Source organism: Onychostruthus taczanowskii, unplaced genomic scaffold, assembly GCF_017590055.1.
Source record: "Onychostruthus taczanowskii isolate IOZ18803 unplaced genomic scaffold, ASM1759005v1 scaffold39, whole genome shotgun sequence".
NCBI classification, from domain to species: domain Eukaryota; kingdom Metazoa; phylum Chordata; class Aves; order Passeriformes; family Passeridae; genus Onychostruthus; species Onychostruthus taczanowskii.
Window position 1 is genome coordinate 583,566 of NW_024501348.1, and position 24,688 is coordinate 608,253.

At 37.3% G+C, this 24,688-nt stretch overlaps 1 protein-coding gene across 1 annotated transcript in view; it reads right to left on the minus strand.

Moving 5' to 3' along the window:
* The window catches only part of KLHL32 (kelch like family member 32), a 119,567-nt gene that overhangs the window by 61,849 nt on the left and 33,030 nt on the right, over window positions 1-24,688 (minus strand). The window contains exons 4-5 of the mRNA XM_041412337.1: window positions 10,112-10,219; window positions 473-571 (exon numbers count right to left, since the gene is read on the minus strand). Coding sequence (XP_041268271.1) covers window positions 473-571; window positions 10,112-10,219 — 207 coding nt within the window. The remainder of the gene's footprint in view (window positions 1-472; window positions 572-10,111; window positions 10,220-24,688) is intronic.

Below are 24,688 nucleotides of genomic sequence, written 5' to 3' on the forward strand. Positions count from 1 at the left end.
AAAAAACCCAAAACTCTACCACAACTCAATTTTTTTGTTTGATAAAGACATTGGCATTATAGGCATAAGACTCACTGAGAATAAGGTACCATTAAAATAAGCCCTATTCCCTCGGTGAGAGGTTGTAGTGCCCTGGAATACATGCCCATATTCTGTTGTGAATTACACATCTGAATTTGTCACAATATCATGATCCTAATAGGGAAACATCTTCACATTTGGTACACTGAAGCAGAAGAAAGCAAATTCCCCAGTAAAAGGGAGACCATTTGTGAGGTGGACCATTCTTGTTTTCAGGAATGAAATGGATGGAGGGATAAAGCATTGACCATAAACTGAAACCCGAATTACACCCAAAAATTCAGACCTGAAATTCAGTTTCTGCCACTTAGGTTACACCAGGTATTGTACTAATAGCCTTCTACTGAAATTAGGCTTGAAACAAAAGTGTACCAAACAGAAACAGCCTCACCTCAATGAGATAGTGAGAACACAAACTGAGAAGCTCCAGAAGCTGCAAATGACTCCCAGCTGCCAGGACGTCCTGTATCACCCCTGGTTCCAAGAGGATCTGTAAAGAAGAAAAGGGAAGGTTTGTCATCTGGAAGATGTACTTAGAGTACTTGTAGAATATATTAAAAGCCTTTGTTATTTCAGATATTTAAGTCAACATAAAGAACAGAATACAATAAAGCACATAGAAAAGTATTTACAGAATAGGGACAGATTTTCTAAAGACTTTCTAAAGAAAATCTAAAGATTTTCTAAAGTTCATCTGAATTTCCCAAAGGATTTTTAAACTTATTTTTGTTATTTTCTTTTTCCTGTGAGAGTCCCTAGTTCACAATAGCCCCTAAATCCTTTGCAACTAAATGTGTGCTGTTTAAGGAGGAGACTTTTCAAAATAACAGAACCTCCTTTTGTTATCTGTATAGTTAGATCCTTCCACATATACTGAAGAATCAGGCCAACAGAATTAACTATGAAGTCTACACTATCAGCATTATTCATGCATGTAAAACATATACAGTCTAGGAACACCCTGCCTATTCTGCATGGTGCCACTCCATAATTTTCCTAACCGCTTTCTTCACTTTAGAGAGCAGGGCTCTGAAAGCACAATGAGCATGTTGCTGGGGAAGTGCCAGAAAGGGCTTGGAAACGAAGACTGATTATTCAGTTACTCGCTCACATGCAACTCCTACTCATTTCAATTAAAATCATGTACAGGCAGCAGTAAAGATAATTGGGCCACAGCTCACAGACCGCTGTCCTGGGGTCAGCTTGTTAGACCATTCCTTTTGGGGCACAAAAATGTCTTTGGGAATATGGACACTGGTCAACTTCCTATTAACAATCAGACTACAAACTACCTAGATTAAAATTTTTTTAAGTAGCGCAACATCCCCAAAAAACATCAGAAATGTATGAGAAAAATTAAATCTTCAAAGATGCTTGCTCTATTCAATTTTATCCTCGTATTTCCCCTGGCAACTTCGGTTTCACACCACATGAGGTCAGTCTCTCACTGCTCCACAGGGAAGCAAAGCTTGCTTTCAGATTCTTTTCTTTCTGCTCACACAATTCAGTTTTATCTCATAGCATCATTTGTATACCTCAAGTGCAGTTGAACAAGGAAAATGGAAAACAAAATGGAAGATACTCAACTGCATCTTTTGTAGTTTAACTATTTTTGATGGAAATGAAAAAAAGTGTATGCATTTCTTCAAGCAAAATCACTAAGTTACTCCAACATAATGGTTATATTAGGAGGAGGAGAGAAGGCGATTGATCCTTGCTTATATCAAGAACTCATTTACATCGAGTTCTGGCACCATATGAAATCCTTAATGCTTGTGAAAATCACTACATTTATTAATACTAGGTTTTAAGTGTACATTATATGTCCTTTACATACTATATAAAACATGAAGGTTCTTTATCTAGCCAGAAATCCATGTAAGGATCTTACTGTAAATAAGAAGCAGGCCCAGCACAACCCAGGTTTTTGGCTGGTGCTACTGAGGTTGCTATGAATGATGAGAGGTAGTTGAACAGAAAGTTAGAATTCATTTCAGTAACAAAAGTATCTCCTACAGACACAGATATTAAAAACAAACAAACAAAAGCATGTAGCTCTCAAGCATTTTAAAGTGAGAACTCAAAGTCAGACTAAACAAGCTGGTACAGACCTTGCAGTGTTTTTTATTCAGACATGATTGACACTGAGGAAGCTGCCATCCTCTGGCACATTACTTACTAAGTGTCAGCCAGAGAAGCAGAACCCTAAGCAGATTAGTACCTTGTAGGCATAGACAAACTATATTTAACTGCAATAATATTAATGTATTTTAAAGCTACAGCAATCCATTTATAAATAATACTAGTAGCACTATGAGATAAGAAGTAGGACAAGAGGTAAGGAGGGTGGCTGGCTACTGTCGAGAGATGATTTGCACAAGTCAGCAACAAAAGTTCTTTTCAAGATGGCAGATGTATTTCCTACATGGTCTTCTATTTTTAAAGCCCTCCTTTACCATGCAAGTTATATTCTGCTGGGGAAACAGATTCATTATTGTGTTTCCCAAGATAAACTATACTTTCCTCCATTATCACTTCACAGAACTTTCCTTTAAATGGAACTATCTGAACTTTTATTCGGTACTCATTTGGATATAGGCAAAACCATCTATGCTAAATGTTCACCATCGGGAAACTACATGGTGGTAAAATCCACAAGGAAAAGGAAATGATAACTAAAGAAGAAAATATTGCAAGCCTTCCTTCTACTGAAACTGGGGTAATTCATAATTATGCCAGACCTGTGAACTTTTATACCCTAAAGCAATTGCTTGGTTTTTATTAATTACCAGCATAGGTGTTTATATGTTTTACAGGTCTTCCAGGTCAATACTAAGAGTAAATGCACATAAATACCATGAAATGCACCCCACAAGCACACACAGTGACTGACACTGCTCTGCTTGTCTAACTCTCAAAGCAATAGATCTGAGGTCTACAGAATGATGCTTATTGCAAATTAAGGACAGCGGAACTAAGGTCTACTTTGGACTCACAATTTCAAAATTCATCATAAATTTTAGTGTGAAAAAAGAGAGAGAAGCTTAATCATTTTCTGCAATCCATCCTTGACCCAAGCATTATGAGGCATAATTACTGGGGCAGAAACTTAAGAATAATCTGGACTCATCAAATTCAGACAAAAACTGCAACCTTCACCAGTGAAGAATGTACACAGGCTGTATTAGAACGGTTACTGTACTATTTTTACATTAAGATTAATTAGATGCAATGCAGGTACTGCACCTGGCTGCACCTTACAATCATCCCTCTACCCAATCCTTATTTCGAGGGGTTTTCATTATACTTTCAACTTCTCTCTGGCATATGATGGTACCCAAGAAAATCCCCTTAAGCAACTTTTCCCTGCATACAACAGGCAGAACTTGTGATACATGAGTAACTTCCATTCCTAAGCCATCAAGCCTGACATACTGCTCGTTTTCAAGTTGATTTACTTTGATAAACTACTTTGCTCTTACAATGACTGTTTTCAAACAGGAAACCCTTTCCTCAAAGCTGCCTTTCACTCTCCATCATGCCACAAACCCTCCACAGAGGATGCATAAAACACAGTCTGGTCCCTACTGTGGTCAGATCCACAGCCCAAAGGATCGAAGCAATGCAAAATCTGGCTCTGTGTAACAGAATGCTGAGGTCACAGATCCAGAAAGGTAGATTACAAAATTTCTTAGATCCACTATTTTTAGACATACAGTATTAATCTGTCTGAAAACTTATCTACTTATACTGCGTGGATATATTGCATAAAGTTTCTCTTCAAATGCAAGAACTAGAAAATATTAAATTAAACCTGACCTTGTAAAACACAGTACTGAGGCAGAAAAGGCAATTTTATAACAAGTCCCATTGTTACAGAAACACAGGAGCCTTAACATCCTGCCCCATATTTTTACCCTCCAGCCAGCCAGCAATTCAAAACTAGAATTTATTCTCTCTTACTCCAAGATTTCTTCTTCCTTTCCCAACTCAACCTGCATCCCCTCCGACACCTTAGGACTCTGGGTAAGCATGGGAAAAAACTCATATAATGTATCTTGCCTCTCTCTTCAATCTTCTTTGTGACTTGTGGCAACAGAGTGTATAAGAACCACCAACCCTTCTTAAGAACAACTACTCAGGCCTCGCCTCCACATTGTCCAGATCAAAAACGTCCTCCTACTCTTTTAATGCCTCCTGAACCCACCCTCCTACAGCAAACAAAGCCCTATAGGCCTACCAAAAAAAAAAAAAAAAAAAAAAAAAAAGGTCAGAGCAAACAGAGCAATAACAGCCAAAAAAGAATGAAAAGAAAACTCCTCAAACTGTCCTTTCCAGCAAATCAACTAACAGCCTGAGGGAGAAGGTAAGATCCAGATTAACTGTCACATCTGTGGAGTCTCATGAGGCTTATATCTGGAAAGAACAACAATATAATGTTCTATTCCCTGAACACTGCAGGCCACTACATTCATCCACACATTTTTAAAGACACTAAACAATAGCTGCTTTTGGCCCAAGAAGACTAAACTGCATACCCAGACAAAGATCAAGAGGTTGAAGATGTACTTTTATCACCTTCATTCCAGCTACTCATATATCCCCCATATTTTTCTCACTTCCATACAGCTGTTTGTGGGACAATGGAAAAGTGAGATGGTGGCATGATCCACATTAAAAATACACCAGTATTATGCTGTAACAGTAAGGAAATGTGCAGTCATATTTAATTTGGGAGAAAATAACTCTGCAAAAACAGCACAGCAAACTAGTGGCTTCTTAGTGCTTAATACCAAGTTCTCTTAAGTCCCATTTTCCAAGATTAAGGAAATATGCAGCCCTGTCAGAAAATTCTAGAAAGTAAACGGAATGAAATTTAACAGAGAAAACAAGAAAAAAATGTTCTAAGATTCCTGCCACTCTGATGAAAAAAAAAAATTCCTCCTTGACTCCATCTGCAGTGATCAGCATTTCAAACAAGACAGGCATCAAACACAAGTATCAGTTGTTTTTGCCTGATGGAGATGATTCTGTGTGCTTCAGAGCAATCAAACACCTTAACTTTTCTTTTAAAGTAATTTAGATTGCATTTCACTCTCAACCAGATAGCACTTCTGCCTGTCTCCCTGTTCATTCATGATTCAGTGGAATACTGAGCTCCTTGCACATTGACAAGTGCTGCTTCCAAAAAGTGAGCAAGGAAAGAATGTTCTAGTCCCTGCAGGCAACTGCCCAAAGCCCTGGCACACAATGTTTGGAAGCACTTGCTACAAAATCCAGATGTCTCATTAGCCAACGCCAGAAAGCATCACAACCAGCATTTCTGATACATTATAACATTTTTCCAGAAAATTAGAAGAAAATCCATGTTAAGTGCACAGCACACACATCATAAAATTATAGAGTGTTTCAATTCAGAAGGCACCCATAAAGATCATCCAGTCCTATCTTTCTGCTAATTGCAGGACTATCCAAAACTAAACACAAGTCCAGACACTCCTTGAACCCTGATAAGCTTGGTGTCATGACCACTTCCCTGGAGACACTGTTCCAGTGACCTGCCACCTTTTCATTATGTCCAGCCTGAACTTTCCTTGACATAGCTTCACACCACTATGAAGTACCACTACTATAATTAAAAAGGGTTTGGATAAGCAAGACTCCAAGAAAATTCACTATTCTTTGGGAAGGTGTTTCATTACCTTAATCACTTTCAGCACTAGAAAAGCTCTCTTATCCCTAGCTAAATTCCTGTCTGGAGCAAATAAAGCAAATATTCAATTTTGGCTACAATTAAGTACATAAAGTGAGTTAATTAAAGCTCTGTATTAGTCTAAGCCTTTTAGGCAATCTCTAGCTGAATTGTGAACCCAAGACCTAGTAGCTATAACCCCTAGTGTTAGATACAGAAACAAGATTATCTTGAGAAGTGAAAAAGGAAGTGCCCAAGTCTAAGTATCAAATTAATATTTCTTGCTTTGAAATTGCAATGAAAAATTATATTACGTATTTACAGTAAGACACAGACCTGTTGTTCTCAGTTATCCATCACTTTGGCATATTGTCCCCAGCAGAAAAGAGCTGAATTCATTTTTGCTAGGGACAGCAGGTAATTTAATTGAATCATTTTAATCTAAAAGCAGCCAATGGAACTGCTGTGCACAGGATGCAGAAGGTCACTTACCCAAGAAAATCAACCATCACAACACAGCTTTGCAATACACCTCCACCCACACGAGAGGATTAACGCAATAAGGGGCATTACGATATTGACAGCTGCCTTACCCTGGTCTTAACTAAAAATGGCAGATGAAATACTGGTTGATCACCAGAAACACTGCCAGCATCAGATAAGGCAGGGAGTTGATAAGAGATTAAAGCCAATATTCTACAAAGAATCAAAGAAATTATAAGGAGAAATGGTGTCATCTTATTGCAAAAGTTCCATACCTTCTCAGTGATTGCTCATGGGCAGCTCCTCCCAGTCTGAAGATCCCAGTCTGAAGCATTTCAGTATGCAGGGGACTCAGTTTGTATTTTTGTTGAATTAGGATAACAATCATCCATTGCAAATTAAAGCCAGTGCTCCTCTAATTTATCAGCCAGCTACACTGGCCTATTAATGGCTACCCCATTCCTCCAAGATTATGTCTCTTTCTAACAAACTAGTTAAAATTTTAAAAGGTAGTCAAAAAAGAGTAGAAAACAATGACCATGAGTCTCTAACACAGTGATTTAGGCTCTTATTTTGACAGCAAGAATTATGAGCTCCAAACTTTTTGCCTAGAAATGCTTCTCTATAAGAGTATCCTAAAACATATCGTTTGTAAATTGATTGCACTTGATCCATCTTGCTTCCAAGGCACATCTGACACTCACAAAATGCCCTTGTGAGAAGAAAGGGTGAGTTATCTATTCACTGAGACTCCTGCCTGGCCTTACCACTGCCAGCTATGAAGTAAAAGAGAGAATGACCTAAAAGCCCTTTTGGGAAGAAAGGATACAGCAACTACAACAGGAAAAGAGTCACCCAAGAAGGAGAAGAGTTGTATCTCTGAATTCTGAATATGGGGATTACTTGGTAAAATGCCTATGAACAAGATGAAACATATCTAAGACATTTTTTGCTGAAGATTTTATTATTAAAGGATTAGTCAGAACATACATGCGAAGAACAAAATAAAAATCTACTGCCATTCCTTTTGTCAGCCTTTATTTATTTCTGTAACAAACTTATTTCTTTGTAATTATTAAGGACCATAGTGATAGATTAGTTCAGTTGCAGATATATTATTTATCCTTAACTTGAGTTTTAAAACATTCTTTTCTTTTGAACAACCAATTTTTCCTATAAAGCAAAATATTTTCAACAGTAATTACAATAAGGTACTGTCTGCCTAAGTAGACAGGACAATGAAGGTTGTATTTGAAGTCCAGAGGAAGATTTCAAATTAACAAAAAGATTAAGGATGACAAAGTTTAATTTCAGATGTAATGGTCATCCTAAAAATTAAATTTCTTCATTTTAGTAAATTTCCAAAACTTAGATACCAAATACTGCCATCATGCAATATTAAGTATTTCCACCAGATGTCTCCAGCATATTAGTTTACACAGAAAGCTGCACTCAATTTGAAGTGTAATGCACCAAATATGTCTAGTATATTAAAGAAGAGATGAAAGCTGCAACTAATTACTTATCTGTTTAGACACGGATATTTTAGGGAGTTCCACAATGTTACCTCGGCAAACACCACATTTTTTTCAACTCACATTTTAGCTAAATATGATTTTAAAAAATAGAAAAAATAGAGCTCATCATTTTCACTTTTAAGAGGCACTTCAGATCATATCTTGATACCCATGTTTTTAGAGCAATATAAGCTTGTATTTGGCGTAATGACTTTTGGATTACTGAGAAATATTTTGTCTTATAAAAACAGGAAGAGTTTGCAAACCAAGCTAAAGACAATTCTGTTTTCAGGACTCTCTGATATAAGCATGGAGTAATCCAGTTATTTATTAATAGCCTTTGTGGATTACTCCCACTCACTACCTTGAAATGTTCACCCAGATTCTGTCAGTCTGAGTCAGAACACAAGCAATGCTCAATACATACACAGTGCCAGGAAAGAATTCCAAGGACGAAAGGGAAACGACACTGCTAATTCTCAGACCCACATTTCACTGAGTTGTGCTTCAAAGGCATCTTTACATGACAACTCCTACAGAATCCTTCTCATTTGTCTGTGCATCAAAGTAGCACTTGGTACATCTGACAGACATGACAGAGCCAGCCTCGCCTCATAATCACCTATATGTATGAGCAACTACACACGTGCACATCTATATTTAACTCAGGAAACCCACTCACTTTTTCAAAGTAGGCTATGCCTGAAAATGAGACTCAAAAGTCTCTGAAGGGCCAATGACAGAAGGAACACATTTCCAAGGGATCTGAGGATACTATCCTGGAAGCAACCTGGGGTCACTTGCTGGGTTACATAAAAGTCACAACCATCCTTTCAAAGGTTCTCAATGTATTTTACACGGGTTGTTAGACTTTGGATTTTGCAGAAAATGGGGAATGACTCTAATCACAGCAGATGGGATGGGTCAGATAGAAATCAATTACAACTCGTCTTCTAAAATGATACTTTCATTTAACCAGAGTTTTCTCTTCAGAATAATAAACCTAGAGTTTTAAATTACTAATATGATAATGTATAGGTACCTAACATTTTCATTTTTATCGAAGACATTAAATTTTTAACAAAAGCTTTCAACTGAAAGAAAAAAAAAGCATACCAATGACAAGCCAGGTACTGAGATCTTCAACTAATTTACTAATATAGTATGGCATCTCTGTTTATTATTTATATCAAAGATATCTTTGAATAAGTAATGTTTTCCAAAACAGCACAAATTCAATTTTTTTTCAAAGAAATTCAAGTGCTAGTCTCTAAGACCAATGCTAAAGCCTAACTGTTTTCTGGGCTGGTCACAAAAATAGCTCCTTTAAAACATGTAAAATTTCCCCCCTTATTTTTACTTGTTTAGTTTAAAAAGAAAAACAAAAAACAAACAAACAAACAAACAAAAAACACATAAGGCTTAGACTCCATTATACATTGGAGGCATTCCACATACTCCATACCACATATGGAAGCAGATGCCTTAAATTTTTACAACCCAACAACTCTTCAGCATATCATAGCATGGATTTAAGCCTTCCTTTCAAAATTAACTAATAAACGTCACTAGTGCGTCAATGGGCTCAAATACCGTAGTGATATTCCAGAAATAGTTTGGTTATCTAGAATTTTAAAGTACAGACCAAAAATAGCTGAGTGTTCTGAGCTCACTATCCATGAACTCTGAACTGAGACAAAGTCACACAGCAACACTTTCCAAGCATGCAGTGCAGAGATATGGTAGGTCATAAATACTTCTTTCCTCTTTTTTTTTTGGGGGGGGGGGGGATTTTTTTGGCAAGAGGCAGAGGAAAAAGGAGCATCACTCTGCGTTTTCTGAAGTACCATAATGAATGGGCCAAAATGAAGATGTATAGTATCTATAAGCATTTAGAAAGATATCTCAACTTCATCTGTCCAGAGAGTAAGTGACTACTTTTCCCCTCAGTTACATAATTTGTCAAACACTGCAGAGTTTATGAATATTTATTATAAGGGAAACACTTTTCTTTACTTTTTACTTTTACTTTTAATTTCGCAAGCAGATTCAACTCACATTAAGATTTTATGAATAGTCAGGCAACCATAAAAAGGGCTTGCAAGCCCTACATGGTTCCCTACCTGACAATGATGCACATAAAGCAGTTTTTATTAAACAATCCTTCTAAAGAAAAATTCCACCACAGTACACGAAAATTAAGGTCTGTTAAATCAAAATAGCTTGTACTGAGCAGTGCACAAGAAAAAGATCTTCTAGTGTCTCTAGAAAGGTCATACTCAGTTTTTAATGCAGTTGCTTTTGATCATGTTTCTTAATTTGAAGAACTGTACAATACCTGTCCAGTATATGCAAAGTCCAGGGCTTGTTTTAAACCAAGGCTTGTGACACCATGTAAATTCACCTCATCAGCTTCACTCTCAACCATGCAGAGACTGAACATCGCCTATGAGAAAAAACAGAAATGCCATTAAGCAATTTTGGATAAGAATTCCAAATAGCAGCAGCCTTGAGAATCAGAATGAGATCTATACCAAGTTTTCAGTAACACCACAGCAATCAATCTTGTAACTGAGTCCTTTTATCATTAAAGAAATACAAAAACTTATTCTAGATAAACTGAGATAAATCCTTTTCTTCAATCTATATATACTTCTTAATTAAGTAATTCAGGTGAAATCAGTGAGAACAGTCAAACAAAAAGGTATCACTCAATAAAAAAGACAACTGGACTCTGGGAAAATAATAATTTACACAAGTGCCACTAAAAGCAATACTCAGGTATAGTATCATTGTATATAAGAAGGAGCAATAATCCATACACAATTACTTGAGAAGAAGGGGCAGTTAAAACAGTCTTTTATAAGCAACCCTTATTAAATGAGCATCTCAGACTGTAACATGAGCAATGCAGTAGTCAAATTATTAAATGAAGAGGAATGATGGAGATGCAGACACCCAAACTTACAATCTCTCCTTACTTGTTACTGCCTTAGTTTCTCATATCATAAAGTCTAAGCTGAAGACAGGCAAAGTGCTATGGAATTTCCCTGAATATACCACTGAGGAGAGCAACTCTCCCTTTCATCCAGATCATTTGTCTTCAGTGTCTCCTGGAATGAAGCAATCATTCTCAGTCTCTTGAATCCTTGTGAGAATCTTCTCATCTCCATTAAACTTCTTTGCCCTTCACTCTTCCCTCCCAACCTGTACTCCTGCTACACTACCCCTACTTACCACTCCTTCCCTACTTACCACCCATTCTCCATTCTTTGGCACCCTCCCACACTTTTTTAACAAAATACACCGCTCAGAGTTTTTAAACAGTAAACTGTGAACAAATAAACTGAACAGTGGCCATCTGCCACTACTAAATAAAGTCTAAACTTACCCCCAAGTAGGTTTTGTGCTATACTCAATGTCTTTAGGGAGGCTACCAAACTACACCTTGGGGAACTCCAGTAACAAAGCACTTCTCATGGACATAACCCCTGCTACGTTTTTTCTATACTCTGGCTGATACCTGCAGAAGCTGAGATAGTCAACCAGCTCATTGGATTTCATATATGCAATCTGTCCACCAAGCAGTGCTGAATTTGAAAGGAAAAAATAAGCCCTACCCTCTCCAACTATTTAGCACATAAGAATGACTACACCATCTTTACCCAAACTATTCCATGTTTCACCTAGACTGAGGTGGCTTCAAGAACTGAGTGCTTCCTGCAAATAAGTAATTTCTTCAGAAAATATTAGTACTTTTCATAAGTAAAACACGGTAATTTGGCATAAATCTGTTTCCTGGAAATCATCCAAAATAAACAAGAATTACATCCATCATACAGTCATTCCTTCTGATTTTGCAATTTCTGTTGAATTAAAGTGATACCAGGGCTTCTTCCAAACTGGCAACAGAAAAGAAGCAAGAAATACTTTAAGAGCTTTACCAAACAAATACAGTAAGACAGATCCATGAAATATACTTAGGGAAAAAACCAAAAAAAAACTTCTAACAAGTTCAGCCACATTTCTTATCCATTAAAAATGCAATCAGAGGTGGATATTTTGTTGTCATCTAATAGCTAATGTGAGGCTTCAGAGCCTGCCGGGAGCTGCAAGCTACTCATCAGCCACCTACTCTTTGGAAAAGCTGGCCTGCAGTCGCTGTCTGGGAGAGATAAACTTCAATTCTCAGAAATTCACTACTAGATAAATATTTTGGAAAATACTCCTTTGACACACCAATTCCTGAATAAATAGTAAAGTCTCAAAGCAACAGCTGTCTGCTGAGGGGTAGATTTGCACACCTTCTGTATGCTCAACCCCGTCACTGACTTCCTGCAGAAAAGCTGGGAATGCTGAAAGGTAAAAGATGCTCTGTGCCCTCCAACCATGCTACATTAACAACCACTACAGACCTGTGCATAGGAACCATCTAAAGGCAGTGTGGCTACTAATACAGCTCTTATTCTGGTCAAGGGATAATATTCCACACAATGAGTTAAGCTTACAAATACAAAGAAACACTTAACTGAATCATATCTGTAAACCAGGAATCATTCCTATATGACTTCTGTCTACATTTACTAACTTTACCTTAAAGAGATTGTTTTAACACAGACGTTCCAACATGGTCTTTACACAGGGTTTATTATTACACCTAACTTAGCAAACTCAGCAGGATCAGACACTAACTCAGCCGCTGTCCATAATCACCCACACTGACAGTAAGAAACAGTAAGAAACACAGCCTCCAGCAGAGCTTTGACCCCTGCCAACTTGCACTCTCCCAGGTAATGCCCAGACTGTGGTCCAGGAGATAACTCAAGCCATGGCTGTTCCAAATAGGCAGCACGGACAAAGCCAAAACGTTCACAGAGGTTTAGCCATATTGTCACAAACCATGTTATACCAGTCTTTTTAGGGCCAGAAAACAAGCCTTCATTCACCTTATTTATAACTACAAATATACAAAAGTCTAAGAAGGCAGTGGGCTATCAGAACTGTAGCTTCCAGTAAGATGCAAAACTGTGGCTTTGTGGAGAATCATGCAACAGTCTGAGCTGGAAGGGACCATAAAGATTATCTAGTTCCAACCCCCCTGCCAGGGACTGAGGCACCTTCCACTAAACCAGCTTGTTGTTGAAAACCCCACCCAACCTGGCCTTGAAGACTTGCAGGGCCAGGGCACCCACAAATTCTCTGGCTATCCTCACAGAACAGGATTTCTTCTAATATCTAATCTAAACCTACTCTCTTCCACTTAAACTGAAAGCCTTCTCCTATCACTACATGCCCTTATCACAAGTCCCTCTCTAGCTTTCTTGAAGATTCTCTCTACATAATGAAAGGACACACACCCTGAAGCCTTCTCTTTTTCAGGCTGAACAGACACGATTCTCTCAGCCTTTCTTCATAGGAGAAGTCCTTCTAATCAGTTTGGTGGCCTTCTTCTGGACTGACTCCAATAGGTCAAAGTCCTTCCTATACTGAGGACCTCAAAGCAGGATGCAGCACTCCAGGTGGGGTCCCATGAGAACAGAATAGAGGGGGAAAATCCCCTCTCTTTCCCTGCTGGCCATGCTGCTCTGGATGCAGCCCATAATATGTCTGGCTTTCCAGGCTATGAGTGCACATTACTGGCTCATGTCCAGCCTCTCATCTCCCATCACCATCAGGTCTTTCTCATCAAGGTTGCTTTCCATGTGTCCATCCGCCAGCCTGCCTTAATACCAGGGTTGCCTGAACCCAGGTGCAGCACATTGCATTTGGTCTTATTAAGCCACAGGAGATTCCCATGGGCCCATTTCTAAAGCTTGTCCAGGCCCCTCTGGATCCCATCCCATCTTTCAGGTGTGTTAACTGCAACTCCCAGCTTGGTGTCCTCTGCAAATCTGCTAAGGGTGCACTCAATCACTTGGATTAAGGTATTAAATAACACTGGTCCAAATACAGACTCCTGTGGGACACCACTTGTCACTGATGCCCACCAAAACTCTAAGCCATTCACCTCTGGAAGCAACTGTCCATCTACCAGTCCCCTCACTGAATCCATCTCTCTCTAATTTAGAGACAAGGATGTTGTGGGAGACTGGGTGAAAGACCTTACAAAAGTTCAGATAGATGATGTCTGTAGCTCTTTCCTTGTCCACTGGGGTAGTCATACCTCAAATATTCTGTGAAAGTTTTTGAAACTGAATAGGAACTATATCTATTTTTCAGGAAACAAGGCCAAAGAATTTGATCAAAAGACAATGCCTGCAATGGTCCTCAGACAGTTCACATTCAGCTGAACTTGATTAGCCTCCAGGAAAGTAGTCTCCCACATAAATGAACTTTGTACTGCTCACTGATCCACGCTGCCTTTACCAGCAGGCAAATTTCCTTGTTAGCCTGACAGTTTTTGAGGTTTAATCCAGCATGAAAAAAATAATCTGCTCTACCATAGGCAGAAGTTGAACTCAAACTCAGCCTTTAATTTGCACTCCTGTACCTCTATATTGTACTTTCAGCTGTAAAAAAAATATGGACAATTACATTGTGATTTGAAACTTCACCAATATCTGGAGAATGAGTTATGGTTGAGCTGTTAAACTCCAGTTTCAGATGCATCCCTGAAAACACTCTAAGGTTTTGTGAGCTTATATAGATCCATCAGTCATGCTTTTAATACACGGCTACTAGCCTACTTTATTTTTCCCTTGGGTACATTAAAAACCAATAAGATAAATATCTCAGGTGAATGCAGAAGTGACAGACAAGAAAAACAAATTAAATACAAAATATTTGGACAAATGCACTACTCAAAGTCAACCCTATCTGAAAAGCTATCAAATTGACTAAGCATGAAATGTTAATAATGTTATTTATTGGCTTAATTCAACAATGCTATTATACTTTATTTAAAAACATTTCAGCTTTAAATAAAATCTATTTGATCATGCCTCATTTCTGCTTCAAGACCTTCAAGAGACTTGAAAGTACAAGTTGCCACTGTTATCCAATAATCCTCTTTATAATAAAACCCACTGATGAGACGACTTACAATTTTTTCTAGCTTCTTAAAAATCCAGATCTTGTTCTGCCACCCAATCATATAATTAGGCAACATTGTGGTAAATAGATTGATTGTTTACATTCTGATATTTCAGTTAAGATTTTAAGTAAGTAAACCAAATCCCCCAATGCAAAGTAAGTACAATCCACTTGCCATTTTTTGGCAACTGCTCCAAAATTCAGCTCTCAACATGCTGACACAAATGGATGTCTTCCATTTGTGGGATTCCACCTGAGGTCACACTTATTTCAGATGCTATGGATTTGGATGGCCTTATTTTTGTGAGGCAGGCAAATACTTTATTAGCTCCTCTTTTTGGAGGAAGGAAGGAATCAACCCTCCATTCTTCTTCTAATCTTGGCCTGAAACAGAAACAAAGCTACAGAATAAAGCTTTTTCCTTTTCCCAAAGGAAAAAGAAAACAAAACACACAGTCCTTAGATAAAAATACTCAAGCCATAAAAAAATTCTCAGACTCTTGAAAACTTGACTTCAAAGAAATGTGGCAAGATGGTGAGCATTTGACACAGAGCACACCTGTAGTTTCACAACTTGGCCTTGAGCAGTCACAGGCACCTTTATAAAAACGTTTTCTTATACAAATACAGAATACAAAAGACAACAAGAGCTCAAAACTGAATGACACAAAACCACAGGGTGTACAGACTTAGACGTGATCAGATCTGATGCAAACAGGCAAAGTTGTCAAAGATGTTTAGCACAGTCATTGTGTCTGACTTTCCATGCTGAGCATGTTGTTTAACTTTCAAAAGCAAAATGCACAATAGCTGTAAAATAACACCAAATCAGAATAATGTATTACTGTTAAAATGTCCAGATACATTGATTTTACCAATCAGGCAGCACTGCAGCAACATATATGGACTCCTTCACAACATACCACTTCAGGAACAGATACGTGGGTAACAGACACACAAGATGTGTGTCAAAATTCCCAAAATACAAATTGCTCACTGTCATAATGGTGACATACAAATTGCTCCTTGCCTTTGAGTCATTTTCTTACTTACTCAGGTGTTCCATATCCATGAGATTAATGAGCTTTTCCTCATTTGTACACACCAACCTTACAGCCATATCAGTCATAGCAAACAGCAAACGATCACAAAACAACTTAACCAACAAGTTAAGTTGTATTTTAAACAAGCAAATTTTGTCAGTGTATTGCACTTATCTTAGTGGCCTTTTAAAGGCAAGAAACAGAATCAAAACATATGCAGTGTCAGAAGACAGGTAAATTATGTAAAATGAACAAATGGTTATGCTTTATGCTGTTAAAAAGACAGCACTGTGACTGAAATTATAACTACTTGCTGTGACCTGAGGCTTTCAAGAAATACCCTCCCTCTTCAACCAGTGAAGAAGTACATGGTACCAGTGCAGAGCACAGCAATAGTCTCTGCAATATCTCAAAGTTCCCTCAGCAAGATTGTGAAGAGACATTCATCACTATTCCATTTTTGTTTGATTCAACTTTAAATGCAACATTCAAAAGAAATCTAAGCTTTCAAAAACAGGCAAGTAAACTGAGCTTGCTACAGCAACCTACAGTAACTCCAAGAGTAACATTTGCTCCCTCTGATTTCTCAAACACTGCTTTGGTAACAACCAGCAGTCATAAATCCAAGTGCACCATAACACAAACAAACATTTGGAACTTCCCACCAAAGCATAGCTCAGACCTACACGAATTCTTGTTCAACCACAGACTTAGCTGCACAATAATAATATCCTGGGATACTTTAGAATTACCTCCACTAAGCAAATTAATTGCTAAAGAACTGATCAGTGAAGGCACCAAGGTTTTCCTTACTATCCATCTTGTTGCATTGAATTTTCTAAGTCATTAACACTATCTAGTATTGTTTTACTCTTGAAAGAGCTGATTTGTCATCTCAAATTTTTGCCTCCACAATTAAACAATACTGACTTGAGTTCTCCCAAAAATGATTTTAAAATAGATAGGCATTTTCATTAAGGGCAGTATTTTATTCAAATTCATTTCTCACATCATATGGGGAATGCACTTAATTTTACATTCATCTTTTCCATAGCCTTTTTTTGTGGGAAATTGATTGTACTTCTCATCTTGGGCATCAGAAAAGCTATGAAGAAAGTAAACCTACACTTCAGAGATGTCAGATCAATTTCCCACACTGCTCAGGGAACTCAGTTATGATGTGATACCTCAAGATTGTTTTCATTCCATGTCTAAGCCTGTGAGAAATCTTACTGGCATCAATGATCTGTTGATCAGTGGCACATTCTTTCTGATTTGGGACCTTAGCTTATCTGTCACTTGGGCTACTAAGTATCCAGTCCTGACATACTCTTTTCTGTCTGGGCTATAAACTTTTTCAGGCCAAAATATTACGCTTTGCAGTCTGTATTAAAAACAGCAATTCCCTGTTCATGTAACAGTAATATGAAATAAATAAATCATAATCTATTTCATCTAAATCATTTCATTTGTTCTAATACTCCTGAAATAACCTTTGGGTGTCCTTAGCTTCATGTTCTTATTCTTCATTACATAAGCCATGTCATTTTTCCTTTGCTGTTTTCACCTATCACAACAAAAAAGAATACATTCAGAATCTATGAACAGGAGTCAAAATACTGCTTTGACAGATGACCATGCCCACATCAAATATCAACTATGCTCTAGATGTGCAGTGTATACTTATCCAAATAACCAATTTAATAGGTGAATGTTTCTTTACAGCACGTAAAAATGTGCCTTGTTCTTCCTATAACTAGCTTTGTTTCCCTCCCAGTTCAAGCTGTCTATCCTAAATCAATCATCAGCCAATCAGCCATGTCCTCTGGAGTCTCTTGAACACTGAAAAACATATCCATCAATACCCATTGCATGAAATATGATTAAGAGGCTCATTACACAATTCTTCTGAAAAAAAAGTTCTATATAAATTCACAGAGAAAATGTCACATAACATCAGTCACTGATAACTGAGCCTACAGTAATTCATCTGCTCTATGAAATTTACCTAAATATTGGTTTTTAAGCATTTGCCAAGCAACTAAAATGAATCCCATGAATTGGAAAGGTCAGCTATCATTCATAGTTTAAGAGAATATATAGTTAAAGAAATAAAACTGAACAGCAAACTATACAATTTTATGCACAGTATTCAAGTGTCACGTATTACCATTAGTAAAGCAAATTCCACTGAACTTTCGGTGCTTCTTTTAGTACTTCACTGTCAGACAGTGATACATAATTACATGGCCCCAAAGAGCTCACCAAATCAAGGATATGTAGAAGGCACTTGTTATGTCACACTCTGGATACAAAAAGATCCCTTTCTTGGTATCGTTCAAAATAAGTAATGAAAATTGCAATATAGAACTACCCTACTGTTTAGAGAAGCTAAGGATGTGAGATTTTTTTTTCCTGTTTGTATATTGGACATTCCATCAAGAACAAAGTAATTTTCTTGGTTGTAACAAGGCACAGGGTCTTTATTCCTAGTCAAAATAAAAACTTCAAGATTAAAAAAAAACACAACCCAAAAACCAAAACAAAAAACCCCAAAACAACAACAACAATAAAACAAAATTTAAAAAAAAAAAACTCAAACAAAAAAAATCCCCAAAAATGTGTTGCTAGCAAGATATATCCTTGATTGAACCTGCATCAAACATAATTCATGTTTTGATAGTCAGAGTTTAACAGTGTAATGTGTTCTTCCCCCAAAGCTCTGCTTAGGTACACAAACATAATTTAAGCCACATGGAAAAAGGAACTCTGTAGCATGCTACTTATTATGAGTTGCTGCATCATCACTAAAAACACTCATATTCAAAATCTAAGTAGTGCCGTAAAAACAAAATAATTCTACAATTTTCATGTGCAATTTGGTATCAGAATAAAAAAAACACAGAAAACTGTGAACTATTACATATACAGTACAGTTATTAGTTCCAATATTTCAAACAGAATAAGTCACCACAGGTGGTCCTGAATATCAAGATTATTGTTTATTTTATGGCAGATGCAAGAAAACTGAATTGCAAGGACACTGCTGTGCAAAGCACTCCATAAAACTCCAATAATGTACAGTCTGTCCTAACAATAGACACCCATAAGCAGGCCTGCCTTTTGGAGAATAAAGAAAGCAGCATAACTAAAACCAGATTTTTACCCCAGCATTTCCAGTCAAGCACAGAAAAGCATGAGTCACATTTGCAAATTTTGGCTTAAATTGGTTTAATGCTTCCCAGTGAATGCATAAGCCTATTGTTCACGTCCTTCGATGATTTTAGCAAGTGATATCAAAAGCAAGCCCAGAATAAAATTGCAATAAAAGTCGCTTAGCTCTTGAACTAGCATTTTAACTATCACAATACATTTAATTCAGGAAGGCAAATCTTCTTGTGATTTTTTTTCCCTCTCCAAGGAAAAACCATGATCCAAACTTGGACACTTTTAAGGGACTTCATTTTAAAAACATACTTCATACAATACCATTAGAACAAGTGTCCCACCTCAGTGAATGCAGGCTCTAATATCACAGTTGTACAGCAAGGCTTAATCTAACAGAACTGTAGTAACAGTCTTGGTTGTTATTATAATTACCCTTTCAAGAAGCCATTTATATAATGGGATGCGAATGTCATTAGACACTGACATCCAAATGTTCCAAGCAATAGTAAACTATGGCAATTACTTCTATTTTGCATCCTAACTGCAAAAGCATACTTGTTATGTGAGAAGTCTAATGCTGAAATTTTAAATGGTTCATTTTATGACAGTTTGCACTAGATATCTTCCCTATCTGGCCCATTTTATGAGGGTTTGAACTAGATAACCTTCATATCCTTTAAAATAATTCTATTTTTCATTATGATTCTAAATCTTATTTTCCATTAAAAATATAGTACAATTTTGCTAAAGTACCATCCTTAATTCCCACCAACATATTTATTAAACTCTTTTATATAAAAGCAAAGTAATAAACCAGCTTACTATTTTTTTTTGTTTCTTTCATACCCTTCTACTGATATAAACGTAAAAAAGTAAACAAACACTAACAATTTGCAAAATAAAGGAAGAATGACTTGACTAACCAAGCTTGTGTTAATGTTGCAGTCATTTGTCACAGTAGTTTTCATCATCAGCTAAGCTCTATCCTCCATCAGCTATTTCCTTTGGAACAAATGCCTCTATAAAATCATCTCTTCACTTTATTTTTAGTTGCCTGCACTTGACCATGCTCATTTATCCTTTGGCTTTTCCTTCAACTCTAACAAACAAACCCCTTCTGAGCTAACAGACCACAACAACATTAATTTAATTATTCTCATAAATTCTCCAGGCTGGATACCTATTCCTTCTTGGCTGAAATCTAACCCTGACAAGGTAGATTATTAAGTGCTGGGTACAAGAGCTCCTGAAAATGCAGATGAACATTTAATAAGTTGTCCTAATATTACTAATTTTTATACAAAATGGGCTTTGTGTACATTTGTTGCCTATTTGCATAACTGGCACTCTGCGGCCCTGGAAGGGCAGGTTATTTCATCAGTAGCTAAGAATGTTCCACATGTCTAAGGAGATGGTAATTTGATTTTTGCACACATACACACACAAACTTTTGTTCAATACATACAGAAGTAATGGATAAAACCTAATGGTGAAGAGTATGTTATGCTGGGCTGTACATACAGCAATGTGGATTCACAAAAAGCTTTCGACAGAAGCCTTTAAATGCCTGGAAGGCAAACTAGGCAAGAGAGAAAAGAGGAGAGATCTTTGCTTGGGTAAGTGACTGAATACATAAAACAGTGAACAAGGAAAGATGGGACAGTTTTCACAGGGAGTGATGATTCCTGTGGAGCAACTCATGTTCAACATCTGCAGAGCAGTTCTGGAAAAGAGCAAGAGCAGTGCAGGTACAAAGTCCATAGAGGCAAAGCTATGCAAAGTAGTAAAGGCATGGATAATGTGATAAACTGTAAAAGGATTGCATGGAATAAGCAAGTGGCTTCTAAAATGGCAATTATAAAAACGAACATATGAGTTTAATAAAAAATCATCCCAATCCTCAGCAATAAAATTTTAAAAAAAAATTTTTGAAAAGGTAATCAAAGTTTAGAATTTTTTTTTTGCAAGAGACAACAAAATAGAATTCAATCCTATGCTCATACAAAAATTTACACCTTGCCTTCTGCATGCAATTCCCTTACCCTCAGCTCACAAAACATATACCAGAGCTGTCAAAATTTTGGAGAAGGGCAAGAAGCTTCCTCAAGTATCCTGCACAGCTTCCATTTAAATAGCATCTGATTAAGACAAAAGTTTCCAGCCTGGAAAAGAGATGATTGAGTGACATGAGAGGAACCAGTGGTTATCTTTTCCAGTAGAAGAACTAGAAGGAAACAAATTAAACTGGCAGAAATCAGATTGACTATAAATAAAAGTACATCTTCACACAGCAGGCAGTTGGCCACCCTGTAAGGTGGATGAGAAATCTTACAGACCCAATGGGAAAGGAGATAAAATCTCAGAAGAAAGACCTATTCCTGAATAGGCAGGAATCACACCCTGCTCTGAAATGTCCCTGAGACGAAAACAGCTGGAGAATTCTCTAGAACACACCATATACACTTAGCCTGGATTTATTCTTTTTTATCAGATATCACAAACAGCTGCTGCTAAAGCAAGGAGCCAATGACTCAACTGGGTGTGGCCGTCTTGTGCTCTCACCTAAGGCTGCTAAGGCATCTCTCTCCTTTGAGGTATTACCTATCAGGTAGCAGATTGAGAGGCAGCTTGATCCATTCATCACTCACACATTAGGTCATTCAGTGAGAGGCTTGGGATTTAGAGAAGTTTTTGATGTCTAAAGTTTGCAAACCAGCTGACTCAAGCAGACTAACTCTTGCCAAAGATAAACAACCAGCAGCACTTTACAAAGCTGTTCAGGACAGTCAAATGCAAAGGTTCCACTGCTTAAATCCAACCTTTCACAAGATTCACTGCCTACAGTGACATGAATTCAATCAGCCAACATTGTATTTCAGTCTACTAAAATGAAGGTGTTAAAAGGATGTAAAATAATGACACTGTTGACAATGAAGCAACTGAAGAAATTATTAAAATAAAGGCATCTCCTCTAAACTTCACAAGCATGTTGTGAAACACAAAAGCCAGAACTGCATTGCAATGAGTTCTTATACAAACAAAGGAGACTGGAACACTCCCTGAGGGGGTATCCAAAAGAAGAATAGCTATTTCAAGAATGTTAAAAAATTCTAACACCTCTCTGTCTCTTTTGTTGGATACTTCTTATGTTATCAAAATGGTATGTGGGTCCTAGTCACTGAAGCTTAAATAGATATGCTGCCCAAATAATTCCCTTGGGTATTTTCAGCTTCACTACACCCACAGAATAATGTTATTTTTCCCGAGGTTGTGTAGGAAGATACTGACAGAGACTACAAGATATACAAGAGCATTTACTGCATCCAACAATGTTCTGTAACACAGGACTTCCTCACCAGACTATAGAGACTGAGAAGAAAACAGGTACAAAATGCTTCTCTGCCACAGACCTGCCCCAATAAATTGGTCTTCATGGGCAAACACTAAGCCATATAGAAATGCAGCTGAGCCCAGCCCAAATTCAGAATACTTGTTATGGCAGCACTGCAAAATTGAACTGAGGTAGCCTGAAGCAAGCAAAAAACATAGTAAAGAAAATGGACAACCAGAGGAACATGGCTGTAATGACTCCTTTCTCTCCCGGTTTTAAACTGAGAGAATGCATCAACTCAGTAGCCAAACACCACATGTTGTTATCACACTGATCTGAGACAGTGAGCCACAGCCTGCTATGGCCTATCTCCCTAACTGCACACTTGATTTTCCCATATACAGCCATGTGCACACACTTACCATACAGGCACTTCAAAAAAGGAAAAACAAAAACTCAAGATGATACCACAGCATATTGTCGGCTATCCAACACTAACAGAATTGCAATTAATGAACTATGAGAATTGCAACAGAAACATATTTACGCAGACAGAATAACAACTGTTGGGAATTTGAACACAGCATTCAGAAAAAAGAAGATTCTTGTAGATGTTTTTGTCCACTGCTGAGCTGTGGGAATTCTATCTGCAGCAAAGAAAAATTGCTTCAGAATTTCACAGAACAAAAATTGTTTAAATACAAAGATAAGGATGAACAAAACAAAATCACCCAGATCCATTTCCTTCTTTTTAACTTAGAAAGAATATTAAAGTAGTTATTTAGAAAGCTTTAAAAAGTTTGCAAACCATTTTTGTATATACTCCAGAAGTAAAAGAGTTGGTTCAGATGAACATTATAAAGAACACCCCACACCTGTCCAGGCTATATTACTTCCAATGCTTTGATTTAATTTAGTAAAAGAAATGAAGTGCCTATATCAAACAATATTTTGAGAAGTGAAGGAATATGCAGCTTTCTTGACACTCAGCTGTAACTGGATTACTGAATAATTAGTAGTAACATTCTAATTTGTATTTAAACCTTTATAATATCAGAGTAATTTAACTCCTTTCTTTCCAGGCCTCCTCCTATTTTAGACAAGTTCCTTTCTTTCTAATGAGAAGCACTCACCCCTGAGTTCTCACTCTCAACAGGGGGCATATAAGTAACATGTTCACAAAACCAGGCAGATCCAAGACCTCCCTGGACAGCCCATTCCAGTGCTATGCTACCCCCAATGGAAAGTTTTCCTCAGGTTGAGGTGGAACTTCTCTTATTTAAATTTCTGGCCATTGCTCCTTATCCTGTTTTCCAGGAAGGAAGTTCAGAAGCAGCCATACCTATCCATATGTGGCTTGGGGCTAGGGAAGGACTGCAAGTAGAAATACTGTTTGTTTGGAAGAACAGAGCTGATTCGGCCCAATGGGAAGAGCTTACATTTTTAAAGGTTATATGGAAAGACAATTTCTAAGTAGCATCACTTTCAGGGTATGATAGAAAGGAAGATACTGGTTTTTTAGTTGACACATAGCAATTGTAATATACTGAAAGACAAAATCACATTATAGTGCAAAAGCAGCATCTTAACTCTGATCTAAACTAGGTCTTTAGATCTATCTCAAATATATATCAGGGAGAGCTTTTTCCTCTTTATGATTAATATAATAAGACTTCAAGAGCTATTTGCATCAATCACCCTTCCAATCCTCAGGGACTGGTTTATAAAAATTAATTCCCTAACCTTATCATGAAACAATGCAATATACTGTAAAATATGAACAATCAGCAATGTTGTGGACAAAGGAGGAAACTATCTGACAACAGGCAGGAAAGAGAGCACAGAAAACCCCTGAGAAGAAACTGCTTAAGAATCAACTGTGGCATTTGGGAGTACAAAGTCTGTGTGCAAAATTATTATCACTAATTCATTTCAGATAAGAAAAATTCTTCTAAGAATTGAGCATGCTCCTTGTGAAAAAAAGAATCAGAATATTATTGACATTTAAAAACTATTCCAGATAATTGATGTAATTGTTCATATAAATTAGATGGAAAATCTGCATCTTTTTGAGAAAGATCAAAGTCCTGCAACTAAAAACCCACTCAAATGAAAAGCAGGGAAGAAGAAGAGTTTTTCTGACTGGAAAACCAATGCATTTTGTAGAAGAAAATCTTGAGGTTACATAACCACCTGCCAACACTGTAAATGCCTACTAATGAAGTCATGCAGTAACATTTCATTTTGCTCCCAGAGGGGAAAAAAGCAGAGGAATCTTTTAATTGGAAATGACTTAGCTTGCTAGAGCTATCACAGTTACACATATTAACTCAACTGCCTT